General features: G+C 36.2%; 1 protein-coding gene across 1 annotated transcript in view; it reads left to right on the top strand.

The window, feature by feature from the left end:
* Nucleotides 1-20,158, top strand: part of GABRA2 (gamma-aminobutyric acid type A receptor subunit alpha2) — a 58,880-nt gene that overhangs the window by 24,992 nt on the left and 13,730 nt on the right. The window contains exons 3-6 of the mRNA XM_050895692.1: nucleotides 2,828-2,895; nucleotides 13,811-14,031; nucleotides 16,392-16,474; nucleotides 19,426-19,569. Coding sequence (XP_050751649.1) covers nucleotides 2,828-2,895; nucleotides 13,811-14,031; nucleotides 16,392-16,474; nucleotides 19,426-19,569 — 516 coding nt within the window. The remainder of the gene's footprint in view (nucleotides 1-2,827; nucleotides 2,896-13,810; nucleotides 14,032-16,391; nucleotides 16,475-19,425; nucleotides 19,570-20,158) is intronic.

Raw genomic sequence — 20,158 nt, 5'->3', positions numbered from 1 at the left:
ACTTTTCAGCTTCCCTTGTCCCTTTCATACTGTGTTTCAAGACATTCTACCTACTTCCTTCACTCTCTGCTGTGGTGTGGCTCTCGCCTGAGAAGCAGCAGCCTGGTGAAGTGCCTGCTGTCAGGATGAACCCTCACTTTGGAGGAGAGCGACTGATTGCGTTGAAACTCACTGCTGTCACCATTGCCTGGAGCTATGCTGGTTTAAGGCAGTTTTGGCAAAAAAGAAATAAAGGTGCATGATTAATTTGCATCCGTTCCCATTCCTGAGTCTATCAGGGATGAATTTGCCCTGGGACTTTTTATATACATTGAAGTGCTTATCTTAATTATGACAACCTGAAATGAAGCTCTTGCAGCTGAGGATCTGTGGATAGCAAGCCTCTTCTTCTTCCCATCCATCCCCCCTCCACTCCCCAAGTCTTGATCCTTCACTCAAGGATTTGAAGTCATTTGAAGTGAGCAATGCACACCAACAAGGGGAATCTACAGACTGTTGTAATAGCATTCAACGATATGTTGCGATCAATTTGTTTGTTCTCAGCTCTGTCTTCTCTGCTCATTTCTGATGGGAGGATGGATCCAGAAGTATATAGAAATAATATGATAGAATAGGGGACTTTTTTTTTTTTTAAAACTTAAAATGCAAGGCAAGCTTGAAGATGTCCTGTAGTTTACTATATGCAAATTGTAAAGTATTCCCATGCGTCAAATAATACGTCAGATGCAAACGACTGACAGCAATAGGGTGAGGTTACAAGAGGACCATGCTTCCAAGCATTTAGGGGTCTGTGTGTGTGCAGGTTAAGATTTGCCAAGTGACTTTGTTGCCTATAATAGCGTTCCTTCAGATTATACCAGCATAATTGAAATTAGCCTTCGTTCTCTGCTGTCAGGATACTTGATTGTCAGTCATATTTTTGTAACACCAGTTTTTTTCATGGAATTGTAATTAAGATTTTGTGTTGTCGTTATAGTAGAGGCCAAATTTCACAGTACAGGCCAAATTTCACAGTTAGTCCCTGCAGCACTGTTTTACCCCCTGAAGAGTAGCTCTCTTGTCACTTTTCCATTTCATCTCAGCCTGTGCCAGCTAACCATTTGGAGAGAATAATCTTTTTTTCTGGAGTCTCCCACAGGCAACATGCAGTTACTAGTCTTCTGAACTGTACCTGTGGTTTCTGTATGATATTCAGCCAGATATTCAGCCAGACCCATACTTTATCCTTGTTGAATACGAAGAACAGTGCAGACTCAGCACCTCTTGTTGTCCACTGACTTAAAATTAGTTTGTAAGATGTTTGGAGTAGAAATCGACACAGCTTGTGTATGGATGCTGCATATGGGATTACAGAAGCCTCTATCACACAAATAAATATCTCTCAGGATGTGCAGGGGAAGTGTGCTTTTGAACTTTCAGAGTGACACATAGTAAGAATCAGCCTTTATTTATTTACTTAAAAAGCAGAGACAATCCTGGAAAGAAGATTCTTTTAGGTAGGAAAGGTTTTACAAAGCTCTGTATTCTAATAAGGACATGTCTAGTGTTTGGCTGAAGAAGGGAATTCAAGTTTCCTTAAAGATGAGAGTGCAGGAATGTGCCTCCCCCCCGCTCCAGAAGTTTTCTGAAAGTACTGTATCACCCCATCTCTCCTTTGGGTGCAGCTACATCCCTTTGAAGCCTGGTGGCTGGTAGAGCATCTGCCATCGTGGGTGAGCACTGCTGATTTCTCCCAATAGAGGGCAGTGATTATACTGTTGACCTCAGTATAATTAAAAGTAAAATCTGCCTATGCCACATATTTGTCAAAAGGTAGCTTTTAGGAATATAGAAACTATTAACTATACATATTAAATGATGATTAAATATGGAAATCATAACGTAACAGCAGGATCACTCATATAACAGGCAGCTGTATTATTTTTAGGAATGGGAAATTCTGGGGTGAGTCAAATTGCAGCTAGTTGTATTCAAATATTTATTTTCCAGCCAGCAACCGGCTTTAAGGCAGAGAATTCCTTGTGTTGACTGTCTTGAATGCAGACGGTAGTTGGTAACTACTGTAAGAAATTTCCTGCAAGTGTGTGCTATCCCTCTTAGTGAATATCGTTCAATTTTGAGCCTAATTGAAAACCGAAGATAGAAAACTCAGCAATTATTTTTCCCTGCAGTACAATATTTAATATTCTGATTTCATGGCTGTCTGACTACAATGATTGGGAAGAACATTTTCTTATAGTATTTACAGTACCACAACAATGTATCAGGAGCATCGTGTATCAAGGGAAGGAACTATTATATTAAAATATGTGCCACTTAAAAACATACCTAATTAAAAAGTAGGATGCTGTTGAGTGTTACATTTGGTGTAGTCAATAATTGCTTTGTAAGCTTTTTCTTGTCTTTGGCTTTGAAAAAGCTATTCAGGATGAAGAAAACAGCCTTGAACTAGAAAGGCTTTAATAGGAATGATCTGCAACAACAGAGATAACACCTCTGCAACAAAGGCATTTTATGTTTAGAACTGTACTACCATAAGTCCAAGACAGTGTGGTTATTTTTGCTGGTGGAGAAATGGGAAATATACGTGTAGTTGCTGATGGTTGTATAGTCCTTTAATTGAAACAAACTACTTGGTGGGACAAACTCTCATCTGATAACTTCTGTGTTGAGTGGGGTAGAGATCCCCAGTATTTACAACAGGATACTGGTTAGGAGAAGTAAATAAGGACAGAAACTTGTTCAAAATGTCCCATGATTTTGCACGGAGAGTTTGAAGAAGTACTGTAAATTTAAAATGTTTTCTTGTTTTTTCTTTTTATATCAGATAGTATTACTGAAGTCTTCACTAACATCTATGTGACCAGTTTTGGACCTGTTTCAGATACTGATATGGTGAGTTTCTGTATCTTTTGCATGTATGGTAAATGGTGTAAGATATATACTGTTAACTTCCTTTAAACTTGTATTCTGCTTTTACTTGTTGTGGACAAATTGGGAATAATTTCACTGAACTCGGGAAGTGCCAAATCCCAGTAGTTCTAAAGATGGAAATTGGTTTATAGACCTTACATGAAAAGTACACTTGTATTAGCTGTTTAGTTTGGACCAGTGAATCTTCTGATTGTCCCCACTGACTGTACTTTGGTTCATATTCTGGAGCAGTCTTGAGAACTGGATTCCTCTTGGATGAAACTAGAGTGAAAAGTGTGCTGTAGGAGCACACTTAATGTTGGCAACAGTGTGAGGGACCTGACTGGAGTCAGTCTAAACTAAACTTCTTGAAAGACGTAGCTTGGAAGTTGGGTCATCAGCATGATTGTGTTGTTCTACAGCTCTGTCCTTCATAATTTGCACTATTTAGTAACCATTTAAAGGAAGTCAGTGACATTAAAAAGAAAGAAACTATCAGAATATTGTGCTGGATTACAGTTTTTCGTGCAAACAGCAATGGAAAAAACTCTGAGGCAAGGGGTCCTTTGTAGGCTCACTGCAAATCATACACAGATTAGGGAAAATGTGTTGCACCAGGGAGAAAGATCTTCATGGATATAACATCTCTAAAAGGAAAGAAGGGAAGGATAATCTGAAAGTTACTTCAGCTGCCCTTACCATTCCTGCACGAAATTATTTCCTGCATAAAATTATTTTTTGAAGTGATTTGAACATTCATGATTATATAAGACATATAAAATACTACCTATGTGTATCTATAGGTATTAAAAAATGAATATTTTTAAAAACAGGCAATATTTAGTTTTTCTATGAAAACTTTCAGGTTGTGTATCATACAAAACAGGAAACATCTTGATGTTACAAGCTAGGTTGCAACGATACTAAATATTTCAGGGTATGGTGTACATTTTAAAAGTTATTTGCTCATTGACTAACAGGTAGTCATAGCTTTGGAGAATATATTCTGGTTTTTTATGTTTGCGTTGTGTGTGATAGTTTCAGTTTTCAAGCTTTGTTTCGATTGTGATGAATACATTACTGAGACTTCACATGAAAAGTCATTTTGTAGGAAAAATAGACTTTTTTTTTTTTGGTCACTGTATATGTTACTGATTCTCTTGAGATTTTTTTTTCCTAATGATGTCAAGTTTCTGAAATGCTTCTTATTTTATTATGGTTTTTGAAAAACAAGTATCCACAGCTATATACAAAGGTGATATGAACATCTTGACCTTGTTCGTCTAGTGTCTCATGACTTCACAGTGTTGACACTTACAGTATTCCTGTGAAATGGGGAGATGATACTAACCCAATTTTAAAGATGTGGTACTGAGGCACAAGGAGACTTACCCAAGGCTGTGCAAGTCATCTGTGCTTAAATGGGAATTTAATTAAAAGCTCCCTGAGCCTAATCCCTAGCTCCTGAAACACTTTCGACATCAGTGTGTAAATGTGTGGAGAACTCTGGGTGTCCATTTACACAGACAGATATGACGGCGCAGTAAGGGGTCAGGTTGTTTGATGCTACAGCTCTTAACAGCTCTGTGCAGAGGTGTTAATCGAAACAGAGTGCAGTGCATCAGAACGGCAGCTGTTACTGTAATGGGTAGGTCTATTTGCAGATAAGTAGATAGGTAAGTAAGAGCAATTTAATACTTACTACTACAAGTTTCAGGGTTAATTTAGCTTGTTCAGTTGATAATTATAAAATAATTTTGAAATGTATGAGCAGTCAATTAGAAAATTTCAACATGTGAGTTTTGAAATAATAGCTTCCAAACTATCACATATTCTGTCGAACATGAAGGTGACATTCGAGTTTTTACCATGAGTACTCTTTCATTTAGGTATTGCATTACTGAATTGATGAACAGGTTTACTGTTTATTACAGGTTTACAGAGGGTTTACTGATATTTTCCTCTGTAAATGTTGGAAGCTCTGGAATATTCTCATTTTATAAGCTTCCTCCTTAAAAGGCTTCATTGGAAGAATAAGTTTGACCTTTGCCCATGTCCTCCTAAATCTCCAGAGGATCCCAAACTGAATCTCAGATCTTTTCAGCAAGATTGGGTCCCACCCCTGAGGTCCTCTGCTTTCACAGTGTGAGTGGTGAGGCCCTCAGTCACATCAGGTTTTTAGGCTGGACACTGCTGTTGCCCAAAACTCTCATAGTCATTGCTGGCAGTAGGATTCCTTTCCCCTGGGATTTTTCATAGCAAAAAAAGTCAGCAGATGTATGACTACACCCCTTTGCATTATCTATTTGCCAGTTTGGGTTTTTTTTCCCCTTGGTTAGCATCTTGTGAAGAATAACAGTGCTTCAGAGAAAAGCCTGTTGAAAATGGGAAGGGGACTCACTGCCATGGGAGATGATTAATATGTGTTTATAGTATGGAAGAGGGAGGTGGCACACTGAAAATGACAGGTAGATTGGAGCTAAGGACACAGTTGTTGCATAGCAGTGTTGATTCACAAAGCTGATAAAATGTCATGGTAACCTTTGTTGTTGTTGAATTGATAGCAATTTGTGAGGTTTCTGTTTTCCTCACTAAGTATAGTAGTTCCCATTAACGATAATATAGTATTGTGTGCAATCTGTGACTCGGTATGATTGCTAGAATGTAGGGTTTTATTCATATTCCCTGTATTTTTCGAGTATCACAATTTTGCCAAAAAATAATTAAGTCCAGGGGAATTTGATCTTTGACTGATTTTAGGCTAGATGAAGTTGTCATTGATAAATTTAGGAGGTAAAAGCTGAGGCTGAGATTTTTCTCCAAATGTGTTAAGAGTCAAAAAACTTTTGATCCTTGTTGTGGATTAACATTTTGACTAAGTTAAAAAGATGCTACTCTCTGTTCTGCCCAAAATAGTCAGCTACCAAATCTGTTGGCTCTTGTACAGAAGTCTGTTGCAAACTGCACTTCAAATTAACTGCTGTGACTAAAATATTGGTGTATCTATATTAGCTGTGTCATAAAAATGCTATTGTATGTCAACCACACTATTTAATGTCAAAGGAAATGCCAATATACAACAGGAATTTTCAACTTCATTTTGCAAACTCATGAGAATCAAGGAAGGCAAACCAAAACATGGGATTAAACAGATTTTACTTTCACTGTTCTGTCTTTTTGAGCTGTTATTTCTCTGAAATGTTTAAGTTCAGTATTATGATGCTATGCCTTATAGGTTTCCAACGAGATCAGTGATACAAATTTATTTTGACATTAGCCTGAGAGAAGAAAAGCTGCATTGTTTAGAAAAACAAACCAAAAATTGAACAGAACAATTGAAAAACAAAGCATATCTGAATTTTCTAAAGAGTTATAAGGCTAAATTATGATTAAAGAGGCTAATCAAAACATTTGTAATTAAATTAAAATATTTAATATTTGAAAATTCTGAGGTGTAGGATAATTTTGGTTGGATTATGATTTATAGGATAACAAAATGGAAATAATTTAATTTATACATTAAAACTGATTATTTCTCTGTTTTTTCAAAATTAATTATTTGAAGTCTGGTACATTGACATATCTTTATAAATATATATGCTGCTAACTCTGATTTTAGCACTGTAAACAAGGTACTTTTACAGGTTTTTCTCAGACTTTCTTTCTTCCAGGCTCTTCTGACACTTTGGCTTCTAAAATTTCCCAGATAACCATAAATGCTTATGTCCTTGATAGAAAAAAAATAATATAAATAATAAATGAGAAACATATTTACTCCTCAAACAATAGTTATTGTATGTAAGACCAAGCATATAGGCACTGAGAGCCTTTATATGAGGTCTGCTGTGAAGAAAGCTTTGTCAAGATTTTGCCAAATTTTGCCTCAGAGCAGTCTTTCTAATTGTCACTGGGAACAGTCTTTCCTGCTTTCCTACAACACAGTAGGTGGCAGGACCTGAATCAGTTTTGTTTGAATATTAAAACTAACAAGCTTTCTGAAAGTTTTGGGTTTCAACTTTCAGCCTTAGCTTTTCATTGTCTTTGGGGAGTTTTGTTTACTGTGGTTACATCTTTGTTTTTCCCTATTTATTTGTACACAACAATTTTTCCTAGTTTCTTGATGATAGACCTCTTTATTTTCACTCTAGAGTCAAGGAACATGAACATTTCTCTGTAGAGATGGTCATACCCAACTAGTTCATCGCTACACACACTTCCATCTTGTTAGTTTTCAATTAAACTTTCAATAAGCATTTCTGATTTTTCAAATATAGCCAGAACAGAAATTTTCAATGAAGGCTGAAGGTCAAATCCAGAAATGACCGAAAGGATTGTTACAGCATCTCTCACTACAACTGAGGATGGTTCTTTAGAGAGAGTGGCTGAACTGGGAACTGCGTTTCTTTGTGTCCGTCTTTCAGATTTCCTCATCCCATTTTGTATTTCAGATTTTGTATTTTTTCTATGAAACTTTTTTTTTAGCTGTTTCAAAGTCTAATTATTAGCTATGGTTCCTTAACTGGAGAGAAGCTTTACAGGGGTTGCATGATATGTAAGTCAGGACAGAATAAGGGAATGCACCAAGATTATTTTTTTCACAAAGATTAAAAAAAGCACTGCAATTATTTTACTGTAGCTTTTATTTTAACTCAGTAACAGAAGACTAAAGAGTAAAAGGCAAACAGAAATTATAAATACACTTGGCTTTCTTGGGTGTTGGGGAGCATCTAGGTAGTCTTCTTATCATTGATATGTTTCTGAAAAGTAAATAAATTGGTTGCTCTATTCACTTTTATTATAGGCTCAGGTCATTGCCTTTGCAAGTTAAATCCATAGGCTGAAATTTTGAGGACAATATCTCACCTGATCTCTTGCAGAATTTCTGTCTTTTTATTCTGTTGGGAAGGCTTGTTCCCCTGTGCAGCATCCTGCCAAGTAGATCAATATTAGAGATTGATTTGTCAGAGGCTGTGTCCAAGCCCTTCACTGACATTAGCTCTCAGTGTACCTCTTGTTTGGATTCCTGTCCCTGGCACCAGGCATCCATTGTGTTTCAGGGTTGCTCTTTCTCCATGTCTGAATAAAAAAGGGTAATGAATGAGAAGTGTTTGTATTTTCAGTGACAGCAGTGTGAATAATAACCTGTAGTCTCTTTTCTAAGTAATCCCTATTTGTATCTTTCACATTCCTCTCTTATCCCTCCTCAGTGCTTATTTTAGACTCAGAGTTCATTCTACATCAGGTCTATGGAAGAAAGAGAGAGAAAATCATTCAGAGAAGGTCCTTTTCATAAATGGATATGAATAGGAAGACAGTCTCTTCCCTAGAAACTGTCATTCAAACTGGTTAAACACATTTTTTTCCAGATTTTTTTCAAATACTTCATGTTTAGATTAAATGCTTAGACAAAAATGACTGAAGTTGGCAGACGAAGCAGAAATAAAAGGCTTGAAATGAGTTCTTCAAATAGAGGAAAATCATGCTACAATTCCCTAGAAATATACCACGTACTCTTTATAGTATTAAAGGTCGTATATATCTGGTAGATATTACTTACGTATTTAAAAATGAATACATGTTCCTTTGAAATACAGTGATGGATAATGTTTAAATTTTTAACAGGGCTGTTAAGGGTTTTGATAATAAATAACCAACAGTGCAGTTTCAAACCACAGCCCTCCTTTGTAAGGGAGTTTGTTCAGAATATTTTCAAGAATTCTATTCACCGGTGTATAAGATTCACACCTCCCAAAGACCTGAAGGGAATTTCTGGCTGTCTGCTATTTCCTTCTATGTTCTGTGTTTTGTATGCATCAGAAGGTAAGTTTTGGAAAAGAACAAATGGACTCAGTTTATACATCTGTGCAGTGAGATTTGATGTTAGATACACAGCTAGTGAAGTACTTTTACAGAGCCTGAGTAGTCAGTGTTTGTGATTGGAGCTTTGAGGGGTTTTTGGGGAGAGGAGAATTGCATCCTGAACTCTTTCAGTCCTGATATTGTTAGACAATTTTTTTTTTTAGAGAAGAAATAAGTAGAAAGTGAGATGGAGATAGTAGAAACATTGTTTGTCCAATCTGGTAGACAGGCCTAGGTAAAGCCAAGCCATACAATCGTGTACTTCAAGAACCATGGGGTTTTGCAGACTGTTGTAGTGTGTTAGCCCTTGTGTATGCTATTTGCACCATGCATAAATCAGTCCCACAGAGAATGAAATGACCAAGACAACAAGCTAATGATTTGATCCTCCCACTGTAAAGCTAATTTCAGCATTCACTCAAAAGCTAGATCCAAATGCTTAGTGAGGAAGTTTGGTAAATTAATTTGCAGAAGTTCCATCACAAACTTGCCCTCATCATACCCACAAATATCGGATTATAACAAGAATGCATATAGTGGGCAGATTATTTTGCTTTGAATAATTGCATTTTTTTTAGTCTCCTGTCTAAAACTCCTTCTTGGTTTTCTTCGAAGTGGTTTTGATACTTAGTTGCATACCAATCATGTTAGTATTCAACAGAACTAGTTGCATACTGATATTGTTAATGTTTTTAAGCTAAACTGAAAGAAAAATTACACATTGCCTTAAGGTAGATATGACACCAAGAATGTGCTTTTTAAGAACTAAAATTAAGAAATTATACTAATGTAAAAGTAAATATGAAGCCCCTATATTAGCTAGGTGAGATTTAGGTCCATGAATCTTATGTGTTTATCTCATCAATGTATCAACCACAGTATTTCTGACTGTCTTTAAGCAATCAATAAAAAGATGTGTGCCATTTTCCCTTTCCTTATTTTTAATTTTTTGTATTTGCCTTTTTGACGTTTTATATTTTACAGTATTTAAAATTTGCTTTCATGGTTATATATGTGTGTCAGTTAATGGCTTTAACAGTGGTCAAGAAAAAGCCAAACTTTCTTTAGAGAACTGACTGAGAAAAATCTTTACAAGTAGGGAATGAGGAACTCTGGCCTGAACCATTCACTAAACAAAATGCTGTGTTCCAGAGGGTGATTAATAAAATGTTCAGTCTGCTCCACGACAATACTGCTTGCTAATGGACACTCACAATTTTTTAGATGTTTGGAACACTTCCATCTTCACTCCAGATGCAAAAACTGCCAAAATCTGCCAACCATTAGCTGAGAGAATGAGAGTAGATTTTTTGTTGTTTGAACTTTTCCCATACAAATCTAACCTTAACAAAAAATCTAACCTTAACAAAAAACCTCTGCCATGTAGTGAGGAGGGATTGCTTATACTCAGGTCAGTTAAAGCTTCTCCCAAGATACTAATGTCTTTTTTTACTGTGCATAACAGTTATGCACAACAACTGCATATTAAAAGAAGAATGAAATTCCTTCACCATTTTATTCTTCTGACCATTGAACTGGCAGAGACTCAAGTGCTGCTTAACACTGTAGTAAGAATCTCATCATCTGTGCCTAAAATTTCATGTAAGCTGCTATAATACATATTTGACAGATTATGTTTAATTGTACTGTGTTAGAGTCCAGCTGTGAAAGCACCATTTCAGACACAAATCAGTAGGAAGCATTTCCTTGTCTAGAAATGATCACAGGAGTCCTTTGTGGTCCTGGAAGTATGCTCTTGTGATTTTGTGGAGATACTGCACTATATACTGGAGAGTGGTTTGATAACATCCAGAGACAGCACAGGTTTTTTCGTGTAAGAGAATATCTGCAGATTGTATGAAATGAGTATCAGGTATTAATTTGAGTCTTTTTTTCTAGAGTCCAGATTTGGATTTCTAACAGAATGTTAGTCTTGCTTGGAAAGTAAACATGACACAGCATTTACCACAAAATGGTACATATATGGAGTAGGGAATAGTTACAAAATCTTTATGTAGCATCTTTTGATAAATACTGGCTTTTAATCACATTGATTAGATTCAAAATACTTTAATAGTTTCCTGGTTTTTCATTTGTTTTGTATGGTAATCATCATAGGGATATTCATGATCATAAGTAGACTAGATTTGGCTCAGGAGGGAACATGGGATCAGTGAATATAGCACTGGGATGCAAAAGGCATGGGTTGTATTTTGCTTTTCATAATCACTCTGTAAATGGACCGGGACAAGTTAATTTTATCTTTGTGCCTTGGTTTCCCTTCATACAAAACTGAGATCCCAGTACGTCCTTTGAAAAATGCTCTGAGGTCTATAGCAAGATAAGCTATTTAAGAACTATGTGAGATTTTATTGCTATTGTGGTACATGGAAGGAGAAGGTGTTCATGATCATCCACACCAAACCTTGGTTTATTCCCTGTTTCCATCTTCTAAACGGGATGTTCTGCAAATAAAGATTTCCAGCGTAGATTGGAAGGAGAGATTAGAATTACCTGTGGATCAGTCAGAGATTTATCAGTGGGATCGTTCAAGGCTGCAGCTTAGATTCTCTCCTGCTTATTCCACTTCCTAAGCAGTTGCCATGCATCAGATGTGTTTTTTTGAAATGTTGCTGTTTTGATTTAGTGGCATTTCATGTCTGCTTTTTTTCTATTTTATATCTTTTGTAATTCTTTTTATATATGTCGGAAGACAGTGAAGAAGCGGAACCTTTGAAATTCTATGTTGTTGGAAACATTACAAGAACTTAAGATTTATATTCTAATCATTTATGTGCAGGGATGTTTGTCAAAGGAACCTGTAGGACTTATCAATCACTTTATTGAATTTCAGTGGGATTTCAAAGTCTTACTCCCTCAGGCTCTTCTTTCCACTGCTTTATACCTCAAACATCAATCTTACCATACATAGCAATGATTTATTGGCAGAACCTCTCAGACAGAAACCACAAGGAGGCTTTTAGGGCAATTATTTTCCTTGAATTACCTGGTATTTCTAGCCAGATTTCATATATTTCCCCTGCTTCAAGCATGCTGTTCCTGCTGGTCCTGATCCTCCATGATTTTATGCATTTTGTGACTTTCCCTGGTCTACAACTGAACTGATAAATAATTTGGAATTTGTAAATGGGATTTTAAGTCACACAATATTTAGCAAATAAAACGACATATAAATCAGCAAATAAAACAGGACAATTGAATGTGATCTATGATAGAGAAATGGGCAAATTACTTGTCATGAGGCAGTGTCTCTGGCAGTGATGAGAGACAGTAAAAGATCAGGTATAATGTCAAAGAAATACATGCTTTAGAAGTGCATAATTTTGTATTTCACAGATACATTTACTAAAATATTATTAGAGATCATAGCAACCAGCATTAAAGAAACCCAAGCAAATTAATTTTCAGTGTACTGTAGTGTTAGTTTTATTTAATATTTGTTTGAGTAACTATAATTTTAATTAGAAAAATGACAAAATTGTATTGTAGTAATGTAAGACCTCTTGACATAGCTAAAAATTGCACTTGTGGTTTTTGTCAGGTTAGTTTGTAAGTATCTCATTACATCACTCCAAAAAGATCTCCCCAGGCACCTGTCACAGTTCCTAATGACTGCTTTCTCTCTTGCCCCTGCCATGCTCCTTCAAATAACAGAATTTTTTCCTTTATTCCATATGCTCTTCTTAGTCTCTGGCCCTGACCTGGAAAAGGTCCTCACAGCTCCTTGGCTCACAGACCAAAGGAGCTGAAAAGGGCTGTCACTTCTCGTTGTCTACTCAGTACTCCTTTTGTACCACTGTATGATTGACTGAGAAAAAACTTAAGCCTTGTTAATCAGCACACAAGGGAGCCAGCAGAAAGTGATGGGGGCTGATAAGTTCCTTGAAATCACTTTTATATTGAAATCACTTGAATATTTTATATTGGTTGAATTTTATCAGGACTTGTCCATTCAAAGATAATTTACTCAAAAATGGTTTACGTAAACTGTAGCATTTGCAGAGTAATTGCAATAGTACAGACGGTTGTAACATACTACTATTTTGAAATCATGGGTCCATTTTGCACTTGTCCAACAAAACTGAAACTGCACCAAGGTGTCATTTGCCAATACACAGAGTACAGTTTGCTTCCAACAAAGTTTTTAAGCTCTTCCATTTCCAGTTTATATGCTGTGCTGACAGTAACAAACCACTAAATCCATTTATAGGTCCAATTTGAAGTTAGTTGATGAATTTACATTATCAATGTTTAATCAGTATCTTTTTTGTTTGTTTGTTTAGAACAGCAACAAAACCCAGCAGATGGGATATCCAGCACTGGGTGACACAGGCATCTGGTTGAGGTCATCAGTCTGTTTTTACTTGCATCCTTTTCTCCAGACTGTACTTCCTTCCCCAAATTAGGCATCAGAGTAAAGTTCAGCAGACAGTGTGTGTCACCTGTTAATCATCAGCTGTTGTTCCCTACCTATATACTCTTTTAAATAAAGTCCATACCACTACAGAGCCTTACTTTCCCTTTTGGAAGAATCTTCCTTGTATCAGTCTGCCTGGATATGTTGTACCCTTTATCGGTAGCCTTGTTTCCCTCCTTCCAGTCTCAGCCATTCTCCATGCTCTTGAAATGCTGAGTTACTCTCCTTCAGGTGCATCTGCTGCAGGAACTATTTAATATCTTTCTGTGTATTTTTTTCTTACTTCTTAATGTAAAATAGCTGTGTTTATTGAAATTACCCTTGTCACACATACTATGTGTATCAGGTACAGAAATCTAAATATTGGAAGGGTTTGATATGCAAACAACAGCTAGCAATCATGAAGGATAATGTCATATCCTTAATACATTGACTTCCTGTTTATTATTCTGAGTATTATACAATTTTGTGTGATGGTTGTTCTCCCTTGACAATTTTACCAAGGAAATTTTTGCAACCAGAGCTTTTCTGTTTTGGCCCTCAAAAAGCAGATTAATGTTTCATTGTGTCAAAAAAAAGCATATCTTTATTCCATTACAGGAATACACAATAGATGTTTTCTTCCGTCAGAGATGGAAGGATGAGAGATTAAAGTTTAAGGGCCCAATGAACATTCTTCGATTGAACAACTTAATGGCCAGCAAAATCTGGACCCCAGATACATTTTTTCACAACGGGAAGAAGTCAGTGGCTCATAACATGACAATGCCAAACAAGCTTCTACGAATCCAAGACGATGGGACTCTCTTGTACACCATGAGGTAAGTCTTTTCATCTGTTCTCTACCCAAGCTATTTCTTGGCGTGATTTTTCCAGATAACAATTAAATAAGGTTCCAGGAGGACTGTCCTTTGTTTCATTTCTGTCCCAGCAGAGAGAAAGCTAGGAAAACGTACGTTTTGTTTCCAGTTCTGTTACAAGTCTGTTGGCTGATTATGAGTTAGATCAGTTTTCCTACATGGTCCTCAGGTTTCATACCTCTATAAAGTATCAAAAGATACTGACCACCTGCATAAAGTGCTTGCGACCTTCAGATGGGAATCACTGTGTAAGAATTGTTAAGAATACTCAAAGTTTACCAACTCCATCTCAGAATGATTAAAATAGTATATGACTTTTGCCTGTTACTGCACCCGTTGTACCAACCATGTGAGCCCTTAAGCAAATTTATTAAGATCAGTGGCAATAAAAAATGAAGAAGAAGAAGAAAGGGTTAATAAGGCCTCAAATTCTTTCCAGCAAGAACTACAGGGAAAATATTCTTATTCTGTAATAACTCTTTCTCTATATCTAATTACAATATTTTACTTAGAGTTTTAATTTTTGCATCCTGTGCATGATTAGCAGCTAAGATAAACATTTAGCTGGTAAAATGTATTAAATTTGCTTAGAAAATAATTTATGAAAAATTATAAATATCATGTATGCATAGGCATAAGCAGCATTTTTATATGACTGATTTCTTCTTCTATTACTCTTTTTGCAATAATGTTACCTATATGAGTTTTTTGGAAATTTTTTATCCAAATTTCCAGAAACCCCTGACTTAGTTTCTTTCTTTTTCTTTGAGGATATTTAATAAATTGAATTTGTTGTGAATGTAGACTTAAAATCCCCAGCCTAAGTAAGATATAAAATGTGAGCTGTAAAGCAAACATGTACTGTGCAATTTTTTCCATGCAGCCATACCAGCATCCCTTAAGCCTGATTTACTGCACAACACCCAAACCCTTATAGTATTGAGTGTTGATGGGTAGACTGCTAATAATGTTGAATGATGATGTGGTTGGAGAGGATCAGAAAAGTTTGCTGGAAATAAATTGGGACCCCCATTTATAGTATTTTTGCTTGGGCTCAAATCAGTATTTGAACTTGTATCTGTATAAACTGACTAAAATTCTCTCCCTCCAGAAGGTATTATAATCATATGCTATAAATAATAAGAAATACTGTTTGAAACCATTATGAATTTTTTTAAAAAACATAAGATGTGTCATGTCAGTTAGAATTAACTAAGCATTTTCATGACTTGTAAGTATGTTGCTTCTGAGGCTGTGAATTAATGTGTAAACTGTTTTCATTGTCTAGATTTTAAATAGCCATTTTTATCTGTGTCTATTTAAAATGGTAGTGTGACTTATATCAGAGGCTCATGCAGTTCTTCCCTTTGCCTTCAGCTGTTTGGTGACTCTTCTCTCTTTCTGCCCCTTGACTTAAGAAAAACTTTCCTGGGGAGTCAGGGAATAGAAATATGGAATATTTTTGGGTGGAAGGGTGGGAGAACATAGTGGGGAATACAATGACTACGAACCACTGGGAGTACAGGAGGATGTAGCTGATGTTTGAGGCTGGATGAAGAGGAACGAAGACATCCAGAAAAAAATCTCTACCCAGAGGAGACTTACAGGATAGGAAGGAGAAACAGAGCTTTTTTTTTTTTTAATTAAAAATGATGGGAAAGAAAGGTCTGTCAAAAAGTTTCTTCAAACTGTTTGAAATTATTTTTTATCGTATTAATCCCCATATTTGATACTGGGATATTGCTGGGATTTTTTCACAGAATGAGCAAAAGTGAGTGCATGGTTAACATACTGTCATGCTTGTACACAAATAAAAGTAATAATCACAAGTAACATGGAGAATGAGTAGCAGCAATCTTTTGAAAGAACACAAATGGGTTTTTTTCTACATCTTCCATTCAAACTGTAAAAAAAAATAAATTCAGAAAACTATGGAGCACAGTCCTTTTGCAAATTAACTGTATTTTATGTGCTTTTGTAATGAGCCTTTGAGAGCCATATAATCACACATGTACCTCAGAATATTATGAGAAGAAAATGACTGTTCTTAACAATCTGCAGTTACATAATTTATATTTTCATTTAAATGGCCTTTGCTCATAGTTTTGAGGTCAGCTCTTTCAGGTTTTTGATGTGATAAGTCAATGCCTTCCAAAGGAATACATAAAAGGAAAGAAGCAAGAGCTGATTTAAATTTTAATTAGTTTAATATAACGTTCAGTTTCATCTCCTAAATCAGCATGAACTCTGTTCATTTCTGTTGAATTGATTTTCCTGTCCTGCTAACTGACTTAAATGCATAGCGGTCTTTTGCCTTTTAGGCTTACAGTCCAAGCTGAATGTCCAATGCACTTGGAGGACTTCCCTATGGATGCTCACTCATGCCCACTGAAATTTGGCAGCTGTAAGTATATAATGAGAAGTATAGCCTTTGATTAGTGAATATCTAACATTGCTCAGCATCAGTTTGTTTCAGTAAGTTGTTACGTGAGAGGTTTAAAACACAAGATGGTAATCTTAAAAAAATTTGTAATCTGACACATCGAAATCCCTTTTCTCTGTTCATTGTTGTGTCTGCTAATGTATTTTAAAGCTTTCTTGACCCCAGTTAACAATAAACACTATGCACCTAATTCAGCACTGCACTGATCTACTTTTATTCCAGCGTGCAAACCATATCGATGAATGCAGACCTGGGTGCACGTAACCTGTGTAGTATTAATGAAGAGCAGATTAAAGACTTCAAAGAATGTTTGTTTTCATTTATTGAAACATTTATTTTCTCTTTATTGTTAATGATATTTGGTTTTACGTTCGTAGTCAATGAAGGCAACAACAAATGGCTTCTTGTGATAAAAAATTTCACTCATTAGCGCATCTGCATGCTATAGACAGGTGGACTTTGATCTCATTAGTATTATTTTAACAGCAGCATAACTTCATTTACCTATATTACAGCCTTTATTCTTCTTCTTTGTAAATTAGAATCACATTATATGTATTTCCTGGATTTTGTACAGTAAAAGGTTTTCTTTTTTCCTTTGACTGCAGCCTACGTTCTCTGCTGGGCCCAGGAAAGGGAATGGTTTTTTGAGGAAACTGGTTAATACCTTTAAATTCTGGCTGATTTTACATTAATTGCAGCCACCACAGGTTACGAAACAGGTGATATGCTGCCAGTAAGGACATCATTAACCAGATGAACATTGTCAGAGCACTGTGCACACTCTCTCCATAACCCTGACATATCCCTTTTCCTTGGAGTTTGGAGCAAATGAAACCAAGCCTGTGTTTCTGATGATGTTTCCACACTAGAGGGAAATCTTAGCTATGGAGATAAAAAATCATTAGAATTAATAATATTTGTATCATGGAGTCTTTTTTGCCCCCTAAATCTTATGTTTATAATACATAATACAGCTTAACTAACACCAGAGATGTTAGCCGAAATTGGCTACTGACTAATAATATTTACATGTATGTGCACAGCAAGGTATGTTTGATTTATAAGGTGTGGGAGGAAAAAAGACTCATATGTAGCCTCAAAACAACTTAAAAACCCCCATAATAATGAAACTGATACTCAGGCCAAGAGGCTACTTTATAGTACGGCTTCATTTGCATTCCTAAGTTGGAAACCCTTCTGACTAGGTGTATTAGACTTTGTGTGAACAGTTTCTTTTTTTTTCCTCTCGTTTGTTTGGTTGGTCTTTTTTGCTTACTAATTTGTTCTTTGTTCTCTGCCCATGGTTTCTGGTTTTCTAATAAACAGGAGAATTCAAACTGTGACCAATGTGATTTTAGAAAAGCTGTCTTTCATTTCCCCTGTAGTCACCTGTGCTCCAGCCTGTTGGCACATCCAGGGGACTCTTCTGTTCATTTTGAATGACTTCACACTCATTTTATTTCTTTACCTAGAACTCATTTCTAGACTACTGTGCATTTTTCAGCTTTTATTCTAGAATTTGAATGATGAATAGAGGTGAAAATAAGCAGGAATCCTGAGGATTTTGGTTTAGCTGAGGCAAGTCTGCCAGTGGTATGTATTTGTCACAGCTCTTCATATGCTGCTAATCTTACATTGCTAGGAGGATCATCGGCCTGTACAAATGTCTCAGGATTTTTTTTATACATAAGAGAAAAGCCAAACTGAATGTACTGGAGAAGCTGTAGCTTAATAGATTGCCTTTCTTTATCCTTATCAGAAAGTCTAGCCAACAGTGGGGAGAATGGGGACAAATCAGCAATTGGCAGTACTGCTGGTTTGCATTAAAGCAGAGGTCTTCTTGTGGGAAGCTGGAAAGATAGAAGGGAAGTGTTAAAAATCTCTACATGCTACCCACCTGCTAGATTTTGTTAGTCATGCAATTTATGGATAGTTGCATGAAGAAGCTTCTTTCTGGGCCTCCAGAGATTTCTCAAGTGAAAATGTTTGCAGCCCAACAGAAATGTTGCTTTTCTTTTTCACTTCACTACAGTTATGGTATGACTTAAAATGTACTTGTCTCAGTCAATCAAAATGAACACACAGTTTCTTCCACCAGTGGTTTACCCTTTTCCTTTCATACTCCATTTGTTAGTAGGGTATTAGACTGGAAAAACTCCTACTCAATTTTTTTCTTTCTTACTTACTGGAGAGGCATTAATGCTATTTAAAATACAGTGTTGATTTGCTTTCATTCTAGTTTATTTTGACAGACCCTAGGTTAAAATGTATGTTCGATCATGAATGCACTGAGAGAGCAGCCTGCTTAATATCAGCGTGTCCCACAAAAAGATGCCAAGGAGTGAAATTTAAGAGGGTATGCAGGGCAAGGCACAGAGCCACTACAAGTTTGTTAAGGGCATTATCAGTGAACCTGGCTTCCCATATCTAGGTTTGAATTTCAGCTAGTAATAAAATGCTTGTCATACACTCCCAAAGTGGAGAGTGGGGACAATGGAAAGTCAGAACAATATAGGAATGAATTTTCAAAAATGTTGTGTGTCCTAAGTCTTGCGAATTGTTGTTCTTTTCATCTGGCTTACCATGAGTTTTAGGATACATATATCTAATCTCTGACAAGGTTTTTAACAATGTGGAAGAGATGTTGTTTGTAATTTAATAGCAATAAATTGTGGTTAATAAGATCACAAATGAGTGCCCTGTTCCCATGCTGCAATAGGCATTTACCCTACAGTAAAGCTATTTGAAATGATCAAACATATTTTTTACCATATCATTTTAGCTTTTTGGGGTGGGTTTTTTTTGAAAAACAAGTAGCTCTTTTCATTCTATGAGTTTTGATGGAAGATGTTTAATTTAAATTGCTGACAAAATATTTTATCTTCTATATATTCTATATTTTCCCACAGATGCGTACACAACTTCAGAAGTGACATACATTTGGACTTACAATGCTTCAGATTCAGTGCAAGTGGCACCAGATGGTTCAAGATTGAATCAGTATGATCTTTTAGGCCAAACAATTGGAAAAGAGACAGTTAAATCAAGTACAGGTTAGTAAAAGATATTTTGAAGAAAAAGGCACTCACTTGGCTATGAAGACCATAGGCATTGCTGGTGGTGTTAGAAGGCTACTGAAAAAAAACTGTTGCAAAATGTGAGATATTAGGCACAGTCTATTAATGTATGGTACAAGTAACACGTAGCAGCACTTCACGGATTCTTTCAAGTTAATAAGTAACTGGTGATAGCAGAGGTGAACTTGTCCCAAGTGACTGTTTTTTAATGCTATCTGGAGCTCAGTCTTGAATCCTAATGTTTGTAACCCAAGACTGGGATAATTGTCTAATTTCATATGGTAAATGACACTTTGTGTCTACTAAATGGTGAAGCATGCAGGTTTCAACCATTTTTTCCTTCCGTCATGTTTTTGGCATTAAACACTGGATTATTCTACCAGACTCTGGACTGTGTTACTACATGTGCCAGGCTGTGATGGACCCCCATGATTTCCTTCTGACTGTAGATTAAGTTCTCAGGGTGCCTTTGTGTGAACGCAGAGAGTTGCTTATGTGCAGAAGCCTGCAGGACTGAAGTTCTTGTCAGGGTATACAACAGTTCCTGTAAGTTCCTGAACACTGA

Source organism: Gymnogyps californianus, chromosome 4 (genome assembly GCF_018139145.2).
Source record: "Gymnogyps californianus isolate 813 chromosome 4, ASM1813914v2, whole genome shotgun sequence".
Classification (NCBI taxonomy): Eukaryota; Metazoa; Chordata; class Aves; order Accipitriformes; family Cathartidae; genus Gymnogyps; species Gymnogyps californianus.
This window is presented reverse-complemented; position numbering and strand designations above follow the sequence as displayed.